The 15,198-nt window shown below is 40.3% G+C and overlaps 1 protein-coding gene across 4 annotated transcripts in view; it reads right to left on the bottom strand.

The window, feature by feature from the left end:
• Positions 1–15,198, bottom strand: part of zgc:158766 (uncharacterized protein LOC100009641 homolog) — a 64,783-nt gene that overhangs the window by 45,016 nt on the left and 4,569 nt on the right. For all 4 annotated transcript variants that reach the window (XM_061915799.1, XM_061915797.1, XM_061915796.1 and 1 more), the window contains exon 2: positions 1,006–1,203. In XM_061915799.1, coding sequence (XP_061771783.1) covers positions 1,006–1,203 — 198 coding nt within the window. The remainder of the gene's footprint in view (positions 1–1,005; positions 1,204–15,198) is intronic.

Here is a 15,198-nt window from a genome sequence, read left to right as displayed (position 1 = left end):
AAGTACCAATGATTGTCACACACATACTTGATGTGGCGAAATTATTCTCTGCATTTGACCCATCACCCTTGATCACCCCCTGGGAGGTGAGGGGAGCAGTGGGCAGCAGCGGTGCCGCGCCCGGGAATCATTTATGGTGATATAACCCCTAATTCCAACCCTTAATGCTGAGTGCCAAGCAGGGAGGTAATGGGTCCCATTTTTAAAGTCTTTAGTATGACTCGGACGGAATTTATTTAGTGGTCAAATTGTACGGAATATGTACGGAACTGTGCAATCTACTAATAAAAGTTTCAATCAATCAATGCTGTGAAACCTTGCTTATGAGACGTGCATCACTAAATGCAGCACATATTTAGATGTAATTGAGAGGCACTACACACGTGAGCAATCACTTAAACTAATTATTATTTTTAAGAGGAAAACCTGTCTAATCAGTCCTGGTTGCACAGCAACCACAACTCAACTCTTCAGTGTGATGAAATACAACAACAGACATCAAAAGCAATCTCATCTTATTTGATCTTGAGCAGAGAGACTGTAGAGAAGAGCTTCTAAAGTTCCCTGCTGTACAACAACTCCCATGTAAACCAGGTTGTTCTCAGAGGCTAGGCTTGGGTGAAACTATTGCTCTGGGGCTATCATCATAGTGTAATCACCAGAGGAGATGAATGCAGAGGGAATTAAAGTTGCATTGCTTTGTCAAAAAAGGTTGGGAGGGAGAATATTTAGTTTCACATGGGACGATGACAGCCTCTCAAGCAGACCACAACTTTTCGGAAAAAATTGTGGATTTTCAACTTGCATGCCATTGCTCTATTTCTTCTTCCCTTGCAACCATGATATTCACACACAGTCACAATGTTCTCACATTCCTCTGCATTTGTTAGTCTTTCTTATCACCACTTTGTATAACTGAGTAAGTACGTGTAAATTGAACAAGGAGCGTTCATCAAGAGGGAATCTCTATTAGTCTGCTGAAATCTTATTCATTTGACCACTCACACAAGTTTCTTGTTGGATGGTCTGGAGGATCCTCTTGGCAGGAAGCAAAAAGTCAATGAAGCAGCGGAGGCCGTCACCACGGTACTGTCTTTCAACCACGCTGAAAAGCTGCCACAGGACGGTGGAGGCGGTAGCGCTAAATGGGTGGTAAAGGACAGACAATGTGCTCTGGATGCAGTTGTCCAAAGACTCAGCGTCCTGCGTCAAACACAGAAATGTCAAATGTTAAACGTTAGTTTAGTAGACCTAGAGGTCCCCTAATGTGCTGACTTGACTTTTTTACGATCAAACATGATAAAACCTATTATCTCTGTCACTGGATCCCCCTACCTCACAGACCTGCACTCTGGAAATCCCTTTCAGTTCCCACTCGTGACTGCAAAAACCTGTGAACCTTCAAGACTCATACTAAAACCATTACATCTAGCATTTAATCTCCAATTCTTTTACTTCATATAATTCCAAGTTGTTAAGTAAATTAAAGTACATTTTTAAGTAAATTACTGTTATTTCTTTATGCATTACTTGTTTGCATTTTTTTTATTGAAAAGTGTCTTAAAGTTTAAAAAAAAAATACATTCCTAAATCAAATGTATTTAAAAAAAATGAAATATTTCATTATTTATTATTACTTGTTTGCACCATTTGTCATTTGTGAGTAAAAAGGAACACTAATGATCGCCCTTTAAAGTTGTGGGTTCATGATGTCATAAAGGAAAAAACACATTTTTCAAGATGTGCTTACAACTGTTGGAAAACAACTTAAAAAAAAAAAAAAAACAGGCTTTGGGACAAATCTATACCGTAGCTCTGCAAACTATTCATCAGTCAGCTACAGAAGTGGGAGTTTAATCATTCGTTTTTTTTTTTTCAGTAATTAGGTTAAATTTTAATTTCCCCTCTGGGATTAATAAAGTATTTCTGATTCTGATTCTGACCTAGAATGATGATGCTGTAAAAATGTGATTGTAATACATTGTATGTAACTCACATATACTAGCTTTGCTAGTATTGCTAACATTTCTTTCCTTCTTTCCCACTTTTACATGTGAATCTGAGTGTGGATGGTGTTAAAGTAAAGTAAAGTACCAATGATTGTCACACACACACTAGGTGTGGTGAAATTTGTCCTCTGCATTTGACCCATCCCCTTGATCACCCCCTGGGAAGTGAGAGGAGCAGTGGGCAGCAGCGGTGCCGCGCCTGGGAATTATTTCTGGTGATTTAACCCCCAATTCCAACCCTTGATGCTGATTGCTGAGTGCCAAGCAGGGAGGCAATGGGTCCCATTTTTTTATAGTCTTTGGTGTGACTCGGCCGGGGTTTGAACTCCCAACCTACCGATCTTAGGGCGGACACTCTAACCACCAGGCCACTGAGTAGGATTCTGGGTGTATCCTGCCTTCCGCTCGAGTACAGCAGGGATAGGCTCCAACTTGACAAGTAAAAAGACGACTCACTTGAGGTTGTAAAAAAAAAAAACGCCTCTTATGTTGCGACCACTGTTTGTACATTGTTGTTACATCGATGATGTCGTTCACAACAACACAAGCAGCTGAGATAGATGTGTTGTGGTTGTATAGATTGTTCTGGCTAGCTTTAGCGTCGCAGTCTAGTCGCTGTTTCAAGTGATCGTCTCGACATTGTTTAGTTTAGAGAGGATGAATGAGCGCTACCGGACACAATTTTTTCCCAAACAAATGTTCCATCTACTCTTAATGACAACATTTCAATTACATTTATGTCATTTTCTGTGATATTCTGCATTTAATAGCGGGTTCCGTTTTAATGGCCAATTATGTGACTACGTCTGTGGTTATGAAAATGCAAAAATCATATGCCTTACTTTTTTTCGTCGAGTTTAGTGATTATTGATCAGGAATAATAGCGCTGTGTCAAATAAAAAGCAACTATGATGACATCCTAAACTTCTAGTAGGCATGCTTTTTTTCACTCATTCACTCCTCACCTGCATGAACGTTGCGTGGCCCATTATTAGTTTTTTCAATTGTTATATTTTCATAATCATGAGATGCTGTAATCGAAATCGAAACCCAAATTTGATTAATTGTACAGTCCTATCGCTTATTGAATAAGTTCAGAGATAAAGTGGAGATGTAAAAAGTGGATGAAGTGCGTTATTGCACTTCCTGAAGACACGTTTCGTCATAGACAAGTGAAGACAAACACAGCTCGTTAGCATTAAAGCTACAGACACGCAACACGGCATATTTAAGTAAGGCAAAAGTAGGGCTGGGCGATATTGCCTTTTTTTAAATATCGTGATAATTTTAGGCCATATCGCGATACACGATGTATATCTCGATATTTTGCCTTAGCTTTGAATTAACACTTGATGCATATAATCACACCCATAAGATGATTCTATGTGTCTACATTAAAACATTCTTGTTCATACTGCATCAACATATGCTTACTTTAAACTTTCATGCAGAGAAGGAAATCACAACTAAAAAAATCACAATTTTTTTCATACGGTGTTGATCTGGAAATGTTTGCGTCTGCATTTTGATGGTGTGGGTGTGTGGCACCGAATGGAGATGTTGATATGCGGCGGCGTAACGACTCTTCATTCTCTAGTGGGTGACTTTTCAAATGATGCTACATATTAGCAGTCATGCCACTTTTTATAGCAACGCTTTTGCCCCACACCTGACAAATTACGGCTGTCTGTTCGACATATTCCCACTTGAAGCCAGACGATGGACCCCCTGCTGTTTTTATTGGGAATTAATTATTCTTTCATTTGTTACCAGATTTGCACCGTCTTTCTCTCGTATTACCACTTGCACCACAGCTAACGTTACCCATGCTGCTACCTCTCCGCTCAATGTGACACGTATGTGACATATGACGTGACAGTATGTGACGTGTGTAAGAAGGTGCGCTTGCTGTCTGTGAGGAGAGACAAGAAACAGTGGGAAGAGCCTGTAGTGTAATGCCAGCAGCTAAAAGCAACTGCGTGAGAACGTATACTCGAATATCACAAAGTAGTAATTTTTATATATCGCACAGAGGCAAACCCGCAATTAGGGATGATGTTTGATAAGAAATTATCGAGTTTGAGCCTATTATCGAATCCTCTTATCAAACCGATTCCTTATCGATTCTCTTATCGAGTCCAGTTAGGTTGTTGTACATGGAAAAAAACAACAATATTTGGTTTAACAGAAGCTCACTTTTATTATATAAGAAAAAAATAAAATCTAATAAATATTGACTGTTACCCCCCTAAAAAATAAAATAAAATAAATAAATATTGACTGTTGTTACCCAGAGTATATTAAGTGGGATTTTTCAGAAAAACAAATATATACAGTAACACAAAAACAACCTGTCTCTGTGATCACTATAGGTGTATAAATAATAATAATATAGTGTTAAATTAAAAATCAGTCCCTTGGGCACAAAACTGAAAAAAATTCAGCTCTCCAAAAAGTGCACTTCTGCTACTATTTGACATAACTGTTTGTTATGATGCTTTGACATTTTTGCACTTTATTTCTTTATTGAAAGAAAATTCTATGAAGAGAAAAGTTGTTTGCAAATGTGGTTACAATGCTAAAATATGAAAAGTTAAAGATAAAAAAAGAAATACACTTTGAGTTAACATTATTTCTTTATGAGCTAGGGAATATAACAACTACACTACCCAGCATGCAACGGGAGTGACGAACATGCGCAGTAGCCCCGAAAAGTGTTGTTGCATGCCGTAGTCACCCGGCAGTAAACGTCAAGAACTCAGCCAACACGCCTCGTCTGCATTATTTATAATTAGACTGACAACACATATACAGTGTGATTTTGCTTTGTTTACAAGGAAAGAAAAACAAAAGTTAAAAAGGGGGATATGTTGTATATATATGTATGTGCTGTGGTTGCTTTAAGAACGTTGCCACAGCTGCCGTGAAGGAGGTGCGTTGCCAGCCTGGTTGCTATGTTTCCGTTTGGTCGTAAAAGTGTGTGTCATGTGTTTGTACCCTGCTCAAATCTCTCAGTAAAGTTATTCATTGAATTATGTCTTTTGTTTTGAACTTCATTACACCTTGGAGCGATTTTTCCTGTCCGTTGTTTTCTTGCTTTCGCTATCTGCGCCTAATAACTGAGCTACGTGACGTCGTTTCTTGTGATGTCTCACTGAGCATTTCTGATCGGGAAGAATTCGAATAAAGAACCAACTCTTTTTCTTTACTATAGTGGTCTTGATACGGGTACCGGTTATCAAAAAGGAGTTCGAGTCCGAGGACTCGGTTCTTTTCTTATCGAACAACCGGGAAAACCGGTTTGGAGTATCATCCCTACCCGCAATATATCGAGTATATCGATCTATCACCCAGCCCTAGGCAAAAGCACTTTTAAACTGTCTAAATATCAACATTAGGATTAGATTTTCCGCAACAAATTTACAAATACACAATTATGTACAGTACGTGGTAATTAAATTATTCAAAAATAGCAGAATATTGAACCTTTAAGGCAAAGATAACTTAAAGCTTAATTTACACCGATCAGTAGATCAGTCTAGCTTGGTATGTTTAGTATTGGTACCATTTTAATCAAGCTCCACCAGATCCTCTTTTACCAGCAGTTCCCTAAGCGGTGAATCTACACACATTGCATGGAATTTGTTTACAATGTTTGCAAGCTGAATTGAAGTGTATCCCTTGCTATGGAAAGAAACATAGGCTATGTTTCTTGCCAAGGTGCAAGCAGAGACAACCAGTACTCATAAAAAGTATTAATTATATGTATTTCCTGATAAAAACATGACCCCCAAAAACAATGTTGACATTTTTGCACTATTGATAGCTTGACTTGAATGAGCAGTATTATAACAGCAGATAAAATGTACTGACTTAACATGATCTGACTTATTTCGGAAGTTATATCTCGATAGGAAACATTAGCTGTGATGCTCTTTCCATCAGACGGAGGGGAAACACCTGGACCAAGAGACGTCACTGTCAGTGGACAAAAACACAAGCGCAACTGGAAAGTACGCCCAGGGCTCCAGGGGAACGTGACCCTCTAATATTAGCGATGTTGATAATTATTTGGCCCATGCACAGCCTGACAGGTTAGTGGAGGGCACTGAGAGACTGATCTGCAGTGGCATTTATGTAAACAGCCCAAGCATGGGTGTTCTTTCAGCATGGACTCAAGGCCAAACATCCTTCTCCTATCTGTCCTTCCCGAATGGAACACAACAGTGAAAGAGACATCTGCCTCTAGTGATAACCACACAAATAAACAGCATAGACATGGAAAGTCCCACAATTTGGCAAATGTATACAATGTGAAGAACATAATTTCCTTTAGATTTTCATGACAATGTGACATAAATCAAAGCATCACATGAGCTCCAGAGGATTGACTCAGACAGTGCCATGTTTCACCCTTTGTAGGACTGTTGTTCTAAGCAGCTCAACGACATCTAGGAGAGGAGATTGAGTACAGTCGACTGCATTGGTTTACATGCCACAACTCGGCTACAAGGCGCTCATTGTGATCACTGCCTCCCTAAGTGGTGAGCGCAGCACAGGGTTGGTCTGCAGAAACAAAGCGCCCACCTCCATTAGTAGTCACACAGCACTTAGTGGGACAGAAATGTCTCTGGGCCTTAGTCACCCGGCGGGAGAAAAACAACGTGGTGTTTTATGAGGAAAATGCAAACAATGAGAGGAAAGCCTTCATGACACAGCGAAGACGGGTCACTAGGTTCCTATTTAGGTTCCCAAGGAAGAATAAAAGGTGCTAGTATGAACTTGAGTTGATGGATAAATCAAATGCCATGAGCTATATACATCACTCTACAATTTATAAAGATGTAATCATTGAGTTGCTTTTACTCAGTCAATAACCCTCAGCTATTTTTATTATTGTGAGTGGTAGCTTGCAATAGTGTACAACACAGCTGGGCAGAATAATCCATTTATTGATCGTAAGAAGAACAAAAAGACAAAAATGAGAGTTCTTAGCTTGTTGTCTGCAGCGATTTTTGAAGGCCTCATGGTATGTATTTTTTTTTTACATTAAAAACATTTCGTTGTTGCCTACATAACATGTAATGGTGGTTCTTTGGTCAAATTTTGCATAGTTTATATGATAATAATATGGTAATAATTTCTTCTTGCCGCTTTCTGATTGTCTCTGTTTTGCGGGCAACACTTCGACAGCGTCTTCTACCAGTCATCCATGTTGTAGTTTTAGTGCTTCCATATCGAGTTTACCGACAGATATAAGTTATAACTATACTTTGTATTAGAAATGGTAACAGTGGAGAATGCATGTGCATGTACGAGCCAGTCCGCCCCACTGAGAAAAATGAGGAACTTTGTGACTATAATATCAGACTAGAATGTTGGACTCACGCAAAGCTCTTTGGGAGATATCTGCTGACGTCACATGTTAGGAAAACGTCACAAATTGTACCAATTCCAAACGGCTCGTTTAGAGGAAGTATGAATTCAATCAATCAATCAATCAATGTTTATTTATATAGCCCTAAATCACAAATGTCTCAAAGGACTGTACACACTATCACGACTACGACATCCTCGGAAGAACCCACAAAAGGGCAAGGAAAACTCACACCCAGTGAGCAGGGAGAATTCACATCGCCAGTGACAATGCTGACTATGAGAAACCTTGGAGAGGACCTCAGATGTGGGCAACCCCCCCCCCCCCAGGGGACCGAAAGCAATGGATGTCGAGCGGGTCTAACATGATACTGTGAAAGTTCAATCCATAGTGGCTCCAACAAAGCCGCCTCTGGGCAATATTGTTTTAAAAATGTCAGCAATACCTCTATTGTTTAAATTCAAATTTCCGAGACTTATACAGATCCCAAATACGCAAAAACAGTTACCAATTGGTAAGAAAAGTTGGTCTTGCATAATAGGTCCCATTTATAGGAACACATTAAACAATACAAATTTTGTATTTTATAAATTAGTATCAATACAAACAATTTGCAGTCAGGTTATTGTTACGTTAGGCTATACTCTCAATGATAGCTAACGTTAGTAGCTAAACTTTGCTAAATCACTGTCATTAACTGACAAAAACCAAACTAACGCATCTGCATGTGAGTTACATTGGACATAGTTAACATGCTCAAAGCCAGATGAGAAGAAATACAAAAAAAAGATAAAAAATAATCAAATAATAAGGTTGACAATTTTCCTTATGGTTATCAAGGACATTTGGTAACAAGAAAAGAAAATAACAAAATATTAGAAAGAGCTCTCAATGTGGTGCACTGTTATGACTGCAATCATAATAACAACATAGTTGAGCTAAATACAAATCTGTTAGTTTGTAGCAAACACTACATTCGTAAGAACATTTCAAAAATTTGGTCCTAATCCAGATAAAGGCACACATTCAATCAATCAATCAATCAATGTTTATTTATATAGCCCCAAATCACAAATGTCTCAAAGGACTGCACAAATCATTACGACTACAACATCCTCGGAAGAACCCAGAAAAGGGCAAGGAAAACTCACACCCAGTGGGCAGGGAGAATTCACATCCAATGGGACGCCAGTGACAATGCTGACTATGACAAACCTTGGAGAGGACCTCAGATGTGGGCAACACCCCCCCCCCCCCCTCTAGGGGACCGAAAGCAATGGATGTCGAGCGGGTCTAACATGATACTGTGAAAGTTCAATCCATAGTGGCTCCAACACAGCCACGAGAGTTCAGTTCAAGCGGATCCAAGACAGCAGCGAGAGTCCCGTCCACAGGAGACCATCTCAAGCGGAGGCGGATCAGCAGCGTAGGGATGTCCCCAACCGATACAGGCGAGCGGTCCATCCTGGGTCCCGACGAGCGGTCCATCCTGGGTCTCGACTCTGGACAGCCAGTACTTCATCCATGGTCATCGGACCGGACCCCCTCCACAAGGGAGGAGGGGACATAGGAGAAAGAAAAGAAGCGGCAGATCAACTAGTCTAAAAAGGAGGTCTATTTAAAGGCCAGAGTATACAGATGAGTTTTAAGGTGAGACTTAAATGCTTCTACTGAGGTAGCATCTCGAACTGTTACCGGGAGGGTATTCCAGAGTACTGGAGCCCGAACGGAAAACGCTCTATAGCCCGCAGACTTTTTTTGGGCTCTAGGAATCACTAATAAGCCGGAGTCTTTTGAACGCAGATTTCTTGCCGGGACATATGGTACAATACAATCGGCAAGATAGGCTGGAGCTAGACCGTGTAGTATTTTATACGTAAGTAGTAAAACCTTAAAGTCACATCTTAAGTGCACAGGAAGCCAGTGCAGGTGAGCCAGTACAGGCGTAATATGATCAAACTTTCTTGTTCTTGTCAAAAGTCTAGCAGCCGCATTTTGTACCAACTGTAATCTTTTAATGCTAGACATGGGGAGACCCGAAAATAATATGTTACAGTAATCGAGGCGAGACGTAACAAACGCATGGATAATGATCTCGGCGTCTTTAGTGGACAAAATAGAGCGAATTTTAGCGATATTACGGAGATGAAAGAAGGCCGTTTTAGTAACGCTTTTAATGTGTGACTCAAAGGAGAGAGTTGGGTCGAAGATAATACCCATATTTTTTACAGAGTCACCTTGTTTTATTATTTGGTTGTCAAATGTTAAAGTTGTATTATTAAATAGGGGTCGGTGTCTAGCAGGACCGATAATCAGCATTTCCGTTTTTTGGGCATTAAGTTGCAAAAAGTTAGCGGACATCCATTGTTTGATTTCATTAAGACACGCTTCCAACTGACTACAGTCCGGCGTGTTGGTCAGTTTTAGGGGCATGTAGAGTTGGGTGTCATCAGCATAACAGTGAAAGCTAATACCGTATTTGCGTATGACGTCACCCAGCGGCAGCATGTAGATGCTGAAGAGTACAGGGCCATGGACCGAACCCTGGGGAACTCCACACGTTACCTTTACATAGTCCGAGGTCACATTGTTATGGGAGACACACTGCTGAGTCTGACATACCAATTCGTGTTTTGATACGCTCTAATAAAATATTATGATCGACGGTATCGAAAGCAGCGCTAAGATCGAGGAGCAGCAACATAGATGACGCATCAGCGTCCATCGTTAGCAATAGATCATTAGTCAATTTTGCGAGGGCTGTCTCAGTCGAGTGATTTGCCCTGAAACCGGATTGAAAGGTTTCACATAGATTGTTAAACGCTAAGTGTTCATTTAGCTGCTCTGCAACTATTTTTTCGAGGATTTTCGAAATAAAGGGAAGGTGAGACACCGGTCGGTAGTTTACCATGAGGTCAGGATCGAGGTTAGGTCTTTTAAGGAGAGGATGAATAACCGCTTTTTTGAATGCTAGGGGAACAGTGCCCGAGGAAAGTGATAAGTTTATAATATTTAGCACTGATGGACCTAATAATACAAAAAGCTCCTTGATAAGTTTCCCAGGAAGTGGGTCAAGTAAACATGTTGTTTGTTTTATTCCATTTACACGTTGTAACAATCCTTCTAATGTTATTTCATCAAAACGAGAGAAACTATTTTGGATATTTGCAGTATCCGCCGTATATACAGTCGTATCTGTGTTACTATAACCCAGTTGTAGCTGGGACGCATTGTCTTTAATCTCCTTTCTAATAAGTTCAATTTTCTTATTAAAGAACTTCATAAAGTCATCTGCCGAATGGGTGGAGCTACTGGAAGGAGTCCCTTGTTGGGTTAGCGATGCTACTGTACTAAACAAAAATTTTGGATCGGTTTTATTAATGCGGATGAGATTTGAGTAATAATTAGTTTTAGCTAAGGTAAGCATGTGTTTATAAGTTATTAAACTATCACTCCATGCTTGATGGTGCACCTCAAGTTTAGTCGTGCGCCATTTGCGTTCCAGCTTTCTACATAATAATTTCTGAGCTCTAGTTTCTTCAGTAAACCATGGCATACGCCTTTTTGGAGCCTTTTTTAACTTCAGCGGTGCTATACTATCAATGGTTTCGCGCAGGGCGTTGTTAAAGTTGTTAGTGAGGTTATCAATAGAGCCCTCATATTTTGGGAACGGTGCCATTACCGAGGGCAGTAGGTCCGCAAGAGTCGTCGTGGCCGTATTAATGTTGCGGCTGCTATAGCAGTTATTATTATTATTAGTTTGCCGAACATGAGTCTGAACTTCGAATTTTATAAGGTAATGATCGGACATTACTTTAGTATACGGGAGTATCATAACTTTGGAAACGGTGATACCTCTGACAAGCTCTAGGTCTATCGTATTACCGCTGCGATGCGTCGGTTCATTTATTATTTGTGTAAGACCACAGCTATCAATTATAGTCTGGAGCGCCACGCACGGTGGGTCCAATGGGGTATTCATATGGATATTAAAGTCCCCCATTATAATTATATTATAGGCGTGTGTCACTAGATCAGCAACAAACTCTGAGAATTCACAAATAAAGTCCGAATAGGGCCCTGGGGGGCGGTAGATAACGGCCAGGCACAGAGGCAGAGGTGTGGCAGACTTCATAGAAAGCACCTCAAACGATTTATATTTATTATTTAAGTTAGGACTAAAGTTAAAGTTTTCGTTGTATATTAGTGCGACACCCCCTCCCCTTTTAAGGTGACGGGCAATATGCGCATTTGTATAGTTAGGAGGGGATGCCTCATTTATCGCAAAAAAGTTGTCTGGTTTAAGCCAGGTTTCGCTAAGACCGATGACGTTAAGGTTGTTGTCTCTAATGACCTCATTGACTAATAACGTTTTGGGAGACAAAGATCTGATGTTTAGAAAGCCCATATTATAGGTAGTGGGCTGTTTTAAGGAGTTGTTGATAAAATTATCCGTAGTAGCAATATTAATAATGTTGCGTTTATTATGCGCAGTGTACTTAAAATAATTACGACCATATCTAGGAATTGATATGACGGGAATTTTCAGATTGTCTACTTGGCGCTGCGATAAACTGAACGCATCATAATTTGCCACCTCAGTAGAACGCATGTCTAACTCTGACGTAGTCATAGACATAGCATAAAAAACATTTTGTGAGTTGTGTATTATTCTACGAAAATTGCTTTGTGTACAGGGATCGTCCAGCCTGGCGCTGGCTAGTTCTAGCTTAACTGACTCCATACCCAGGCTAGCAGGCTCTGTAATTGCCTGTGACCGGGCTTGCTCTAGTGCAATGAGGAATTTACTTTCACTGCATGATATATATCGGCACTTCTTAGTAGGGCTGGGTGATATGGCCTTTTTTTAATACCTCTATTTAATATTTTTAGGCCATATCGTGATACACGATATATATCTCAATATTTTGCCTTAGCCTTGAAGTAACACTTGATGCATATAATCACACCAGTATGATGATGTTATGTGTCTACATTAAAACATTCTTGTTCATACATAATAAATGCTCATTTTAAACTTTCATACAGAGAAGGAAATCACAACTAACTCAATTTACCAAAACTGTATTTATTAAACAGTTATTAAGCAGTGGCACAAACATTCATGTCATTTCCAAAACAGAAAGTGCAAGATTGTCAGAGACATTTTAAAACAAGCTATTATTGTACTTATTGTGCATGATGTCACTAAGATGACATATCAAAACAACACTAAATTAAAGTGCACTTTTTGTATAGAACTCCACTACAATAGTTTAAAATAAATAAAGTGCACTTTTGTGCATTATGTCACACAAGATATGTAAATAACCGTCAAATAAAAATGAGGTGCATAATAGGAAATCAAATAGTGTTCGTCCTTCGCTATGTGGTAGGTTACGGCGGACATTATCTCCTTTTGTTGTTGACTAGTTTTTTCATACGGTGTTGATCTGGAAATGTTTGCGTCTGCATTTTGATGGTGTGGGCGTGTGGCACCGAACGGAGATGTTGATATGCGCAGTAAGCACTCTTCATTCTCTAGCAGGTGACTGTTCAAATGATGCTGCATATTAGCAGTAATGCTACTTTTTGTAGCAACACTTTTACCCCACACTTGACAAATTACGGTTGTCTGTTCGCCATGTTCCCACTTGAAGCCAAACCACCGCCAGACGATGGACCCCCTGCTGTTTTTCCTGGGAATTAATTCTTCTTCCTCCATTTGTTAACAGATTCGCACCTTCTTTCTCTCGTATTACCACTTGCACGGCTCCGCTAGCATCACAGCTAAGGTTACCCATGCTGCTACCTCTCTGATCTGCGAGGGCGTATATGTATGTGACGTATGACGTGACAGTATGTGACGTATGTAAGAAGGTGCGCTTGCTGTCTGTGAGAAAGAGACACAAGAAGGAGTGGGAAGAGCCTGTAGTGTAATACCTGCAGCTAAAAGCAACTGCGTGAGAACGCATACTCGAATATCACGATATAGTAATTTTCTATATCGCACAGAGACAAACCCGCGATATATCGAGTATATCGATATATTGCCCAGCCCTACTTCCTGGGCCATCCTCCATGAAGGAGGAAGTAGTCTAACAGACGACAAACAAACCTAAATACTTATATTCCTTTGCATGAGCTTACTCTTGATTATGGTCTACTTTTTTGATACAACCATTCGACTGTGCAGGGGTAACTAATGTTCATACTTGCCAACCTTGAGACCTCCGATTTCGGGACGTGGGAGGGGCGTGTTCGGGGGGTGGCGTATAACTCACCAACTCGAGTATTTCATATATATATATATATATATATATATATATATACATATACATATATATATATATATATATATATATATGTATGAAATACATGACTTTCAGTGAATTCTAGCTATATATATATATTTATTTTATTATATATACAAATAAAATAAATAGTTGAATTTCCGACGGCACCTATCAAATACACAGTAATAAAAACACAGTTGTTCTACTAACTGTACTGTGCTTGCTGTTTACTAAAAAAAACAAAACACTTACATTTCACTATTTGAGTAACCTTTGTTCTGCCATTTGCGTATTGGCGAGCGATCTCCGAATCCGGGAACATCCTTCCCGGATTTGTTGTAGACACACGCAAATGAGAACGGGATGTTGCTTCCAGCTATCAGCATAGCCGTCTTTGTCTCAGCATAAGATACACCATCGGGTCTCCATTTTGCGAGGTGGGCCATAATACTGGGTTGTGAATGATGCTGCGCTGCGGACGCTTTGTGCTTCGCTGACTGACCGTTCATGGCTGATTATATCCGTTCGGTCGCCGTGTTCAATGGAAAAGTCTGTTCTACAAAATTTACAGGCAACATACCCCCTTCCCCTTCGAACTCTCCTGGATAAACTGAAATTCTTGTATCCAATCGTTCTGGAACTTGTAAACGCATTTCTTCATTTTGCTCGTCAACGGTGTAATATATTGGGTTGCAGTCAATACCCAGGCGACGTGATGAAGTTACGTCTCTTTACTGTGGGCTTCAAAACAGACTCCATAATGCATGTTCCTTGACTGCACTTAAATGTAGAATATATTTACATTCAATTCTATGTACAGTAGATGGCAGTATTGTCCTGTTTAAGAGGGTCACAACATTGAGTCAGGTCTGCATAGAGCTGGAGGGGGCGTTGCCTTCAGCTCTGTCTGAATTTCGGGAGATTTTCGGGAGAAAATTTGTCCCGGGAGGTTTTCGAGAGAGGCCCTGAATTTCAGGAGTCTCCCGGAAAATCCGGGAGGGTTGGCAAGTATGCTAAAGTTGTGGCCAGTCAGTGTTATGTGCATGTCTCAGCAGAATGACAGCGCTTGTCCGCTAGAGCTGAGCACAGAGTAATGCAGACGTTGTGAACGCCTGGCCGTAGAACCTCAACCATGACACAGGACCAGAGTGGGACGTCCCACCCTTTCATGATGCCAGGTCTTTTTGGTAAATGGATTCCTTTGTAATAGCAGTAATTATTGGCCTCTGGAACCAGGTGGGACAGTTTTAGTATGCGGCATCAGCAAAACAGCTGTTACAGAGGTGCATGGAAAGTAACGAGACAAAAGAAGACTGTTTTCTTTGCATGAGAGAATACGCCTTCAGATAGTGTAAGTACAAGGTGGGAAAGACATAGAATTGAAGATGAGCATAAACAAAGGGTGAATCCTAGAGAAGGATTGAGAGAGAGAGAGTGATGGAGGGGTGCTCACACTATGACACATTTAGTGGGTCACAAACACAAAAGGCTGCCTACCAGGCCTCCAGTGAAGCAT

This window comes from Nerophis ophidion, linkage group LG11 (genome assembly GCF_033978795.1).
Source record: "Nerophis ophidion isolate RoL-2023_Sa linkage group LG11, RoL_Noph_v1.0, whole genome shotgun sequence".
Classification (NCBI taxonomy): Eukaryota; Metazoa; Chordata; class Actinopteri; order Syngnathiformes; family Syngnathidae; genus Nerophis; species Nerophis ophidion.
Note: the sequence above shows the minus strand (reverse complement) of the source record. Positions and strands in the feature narration are given on the sequence as shown.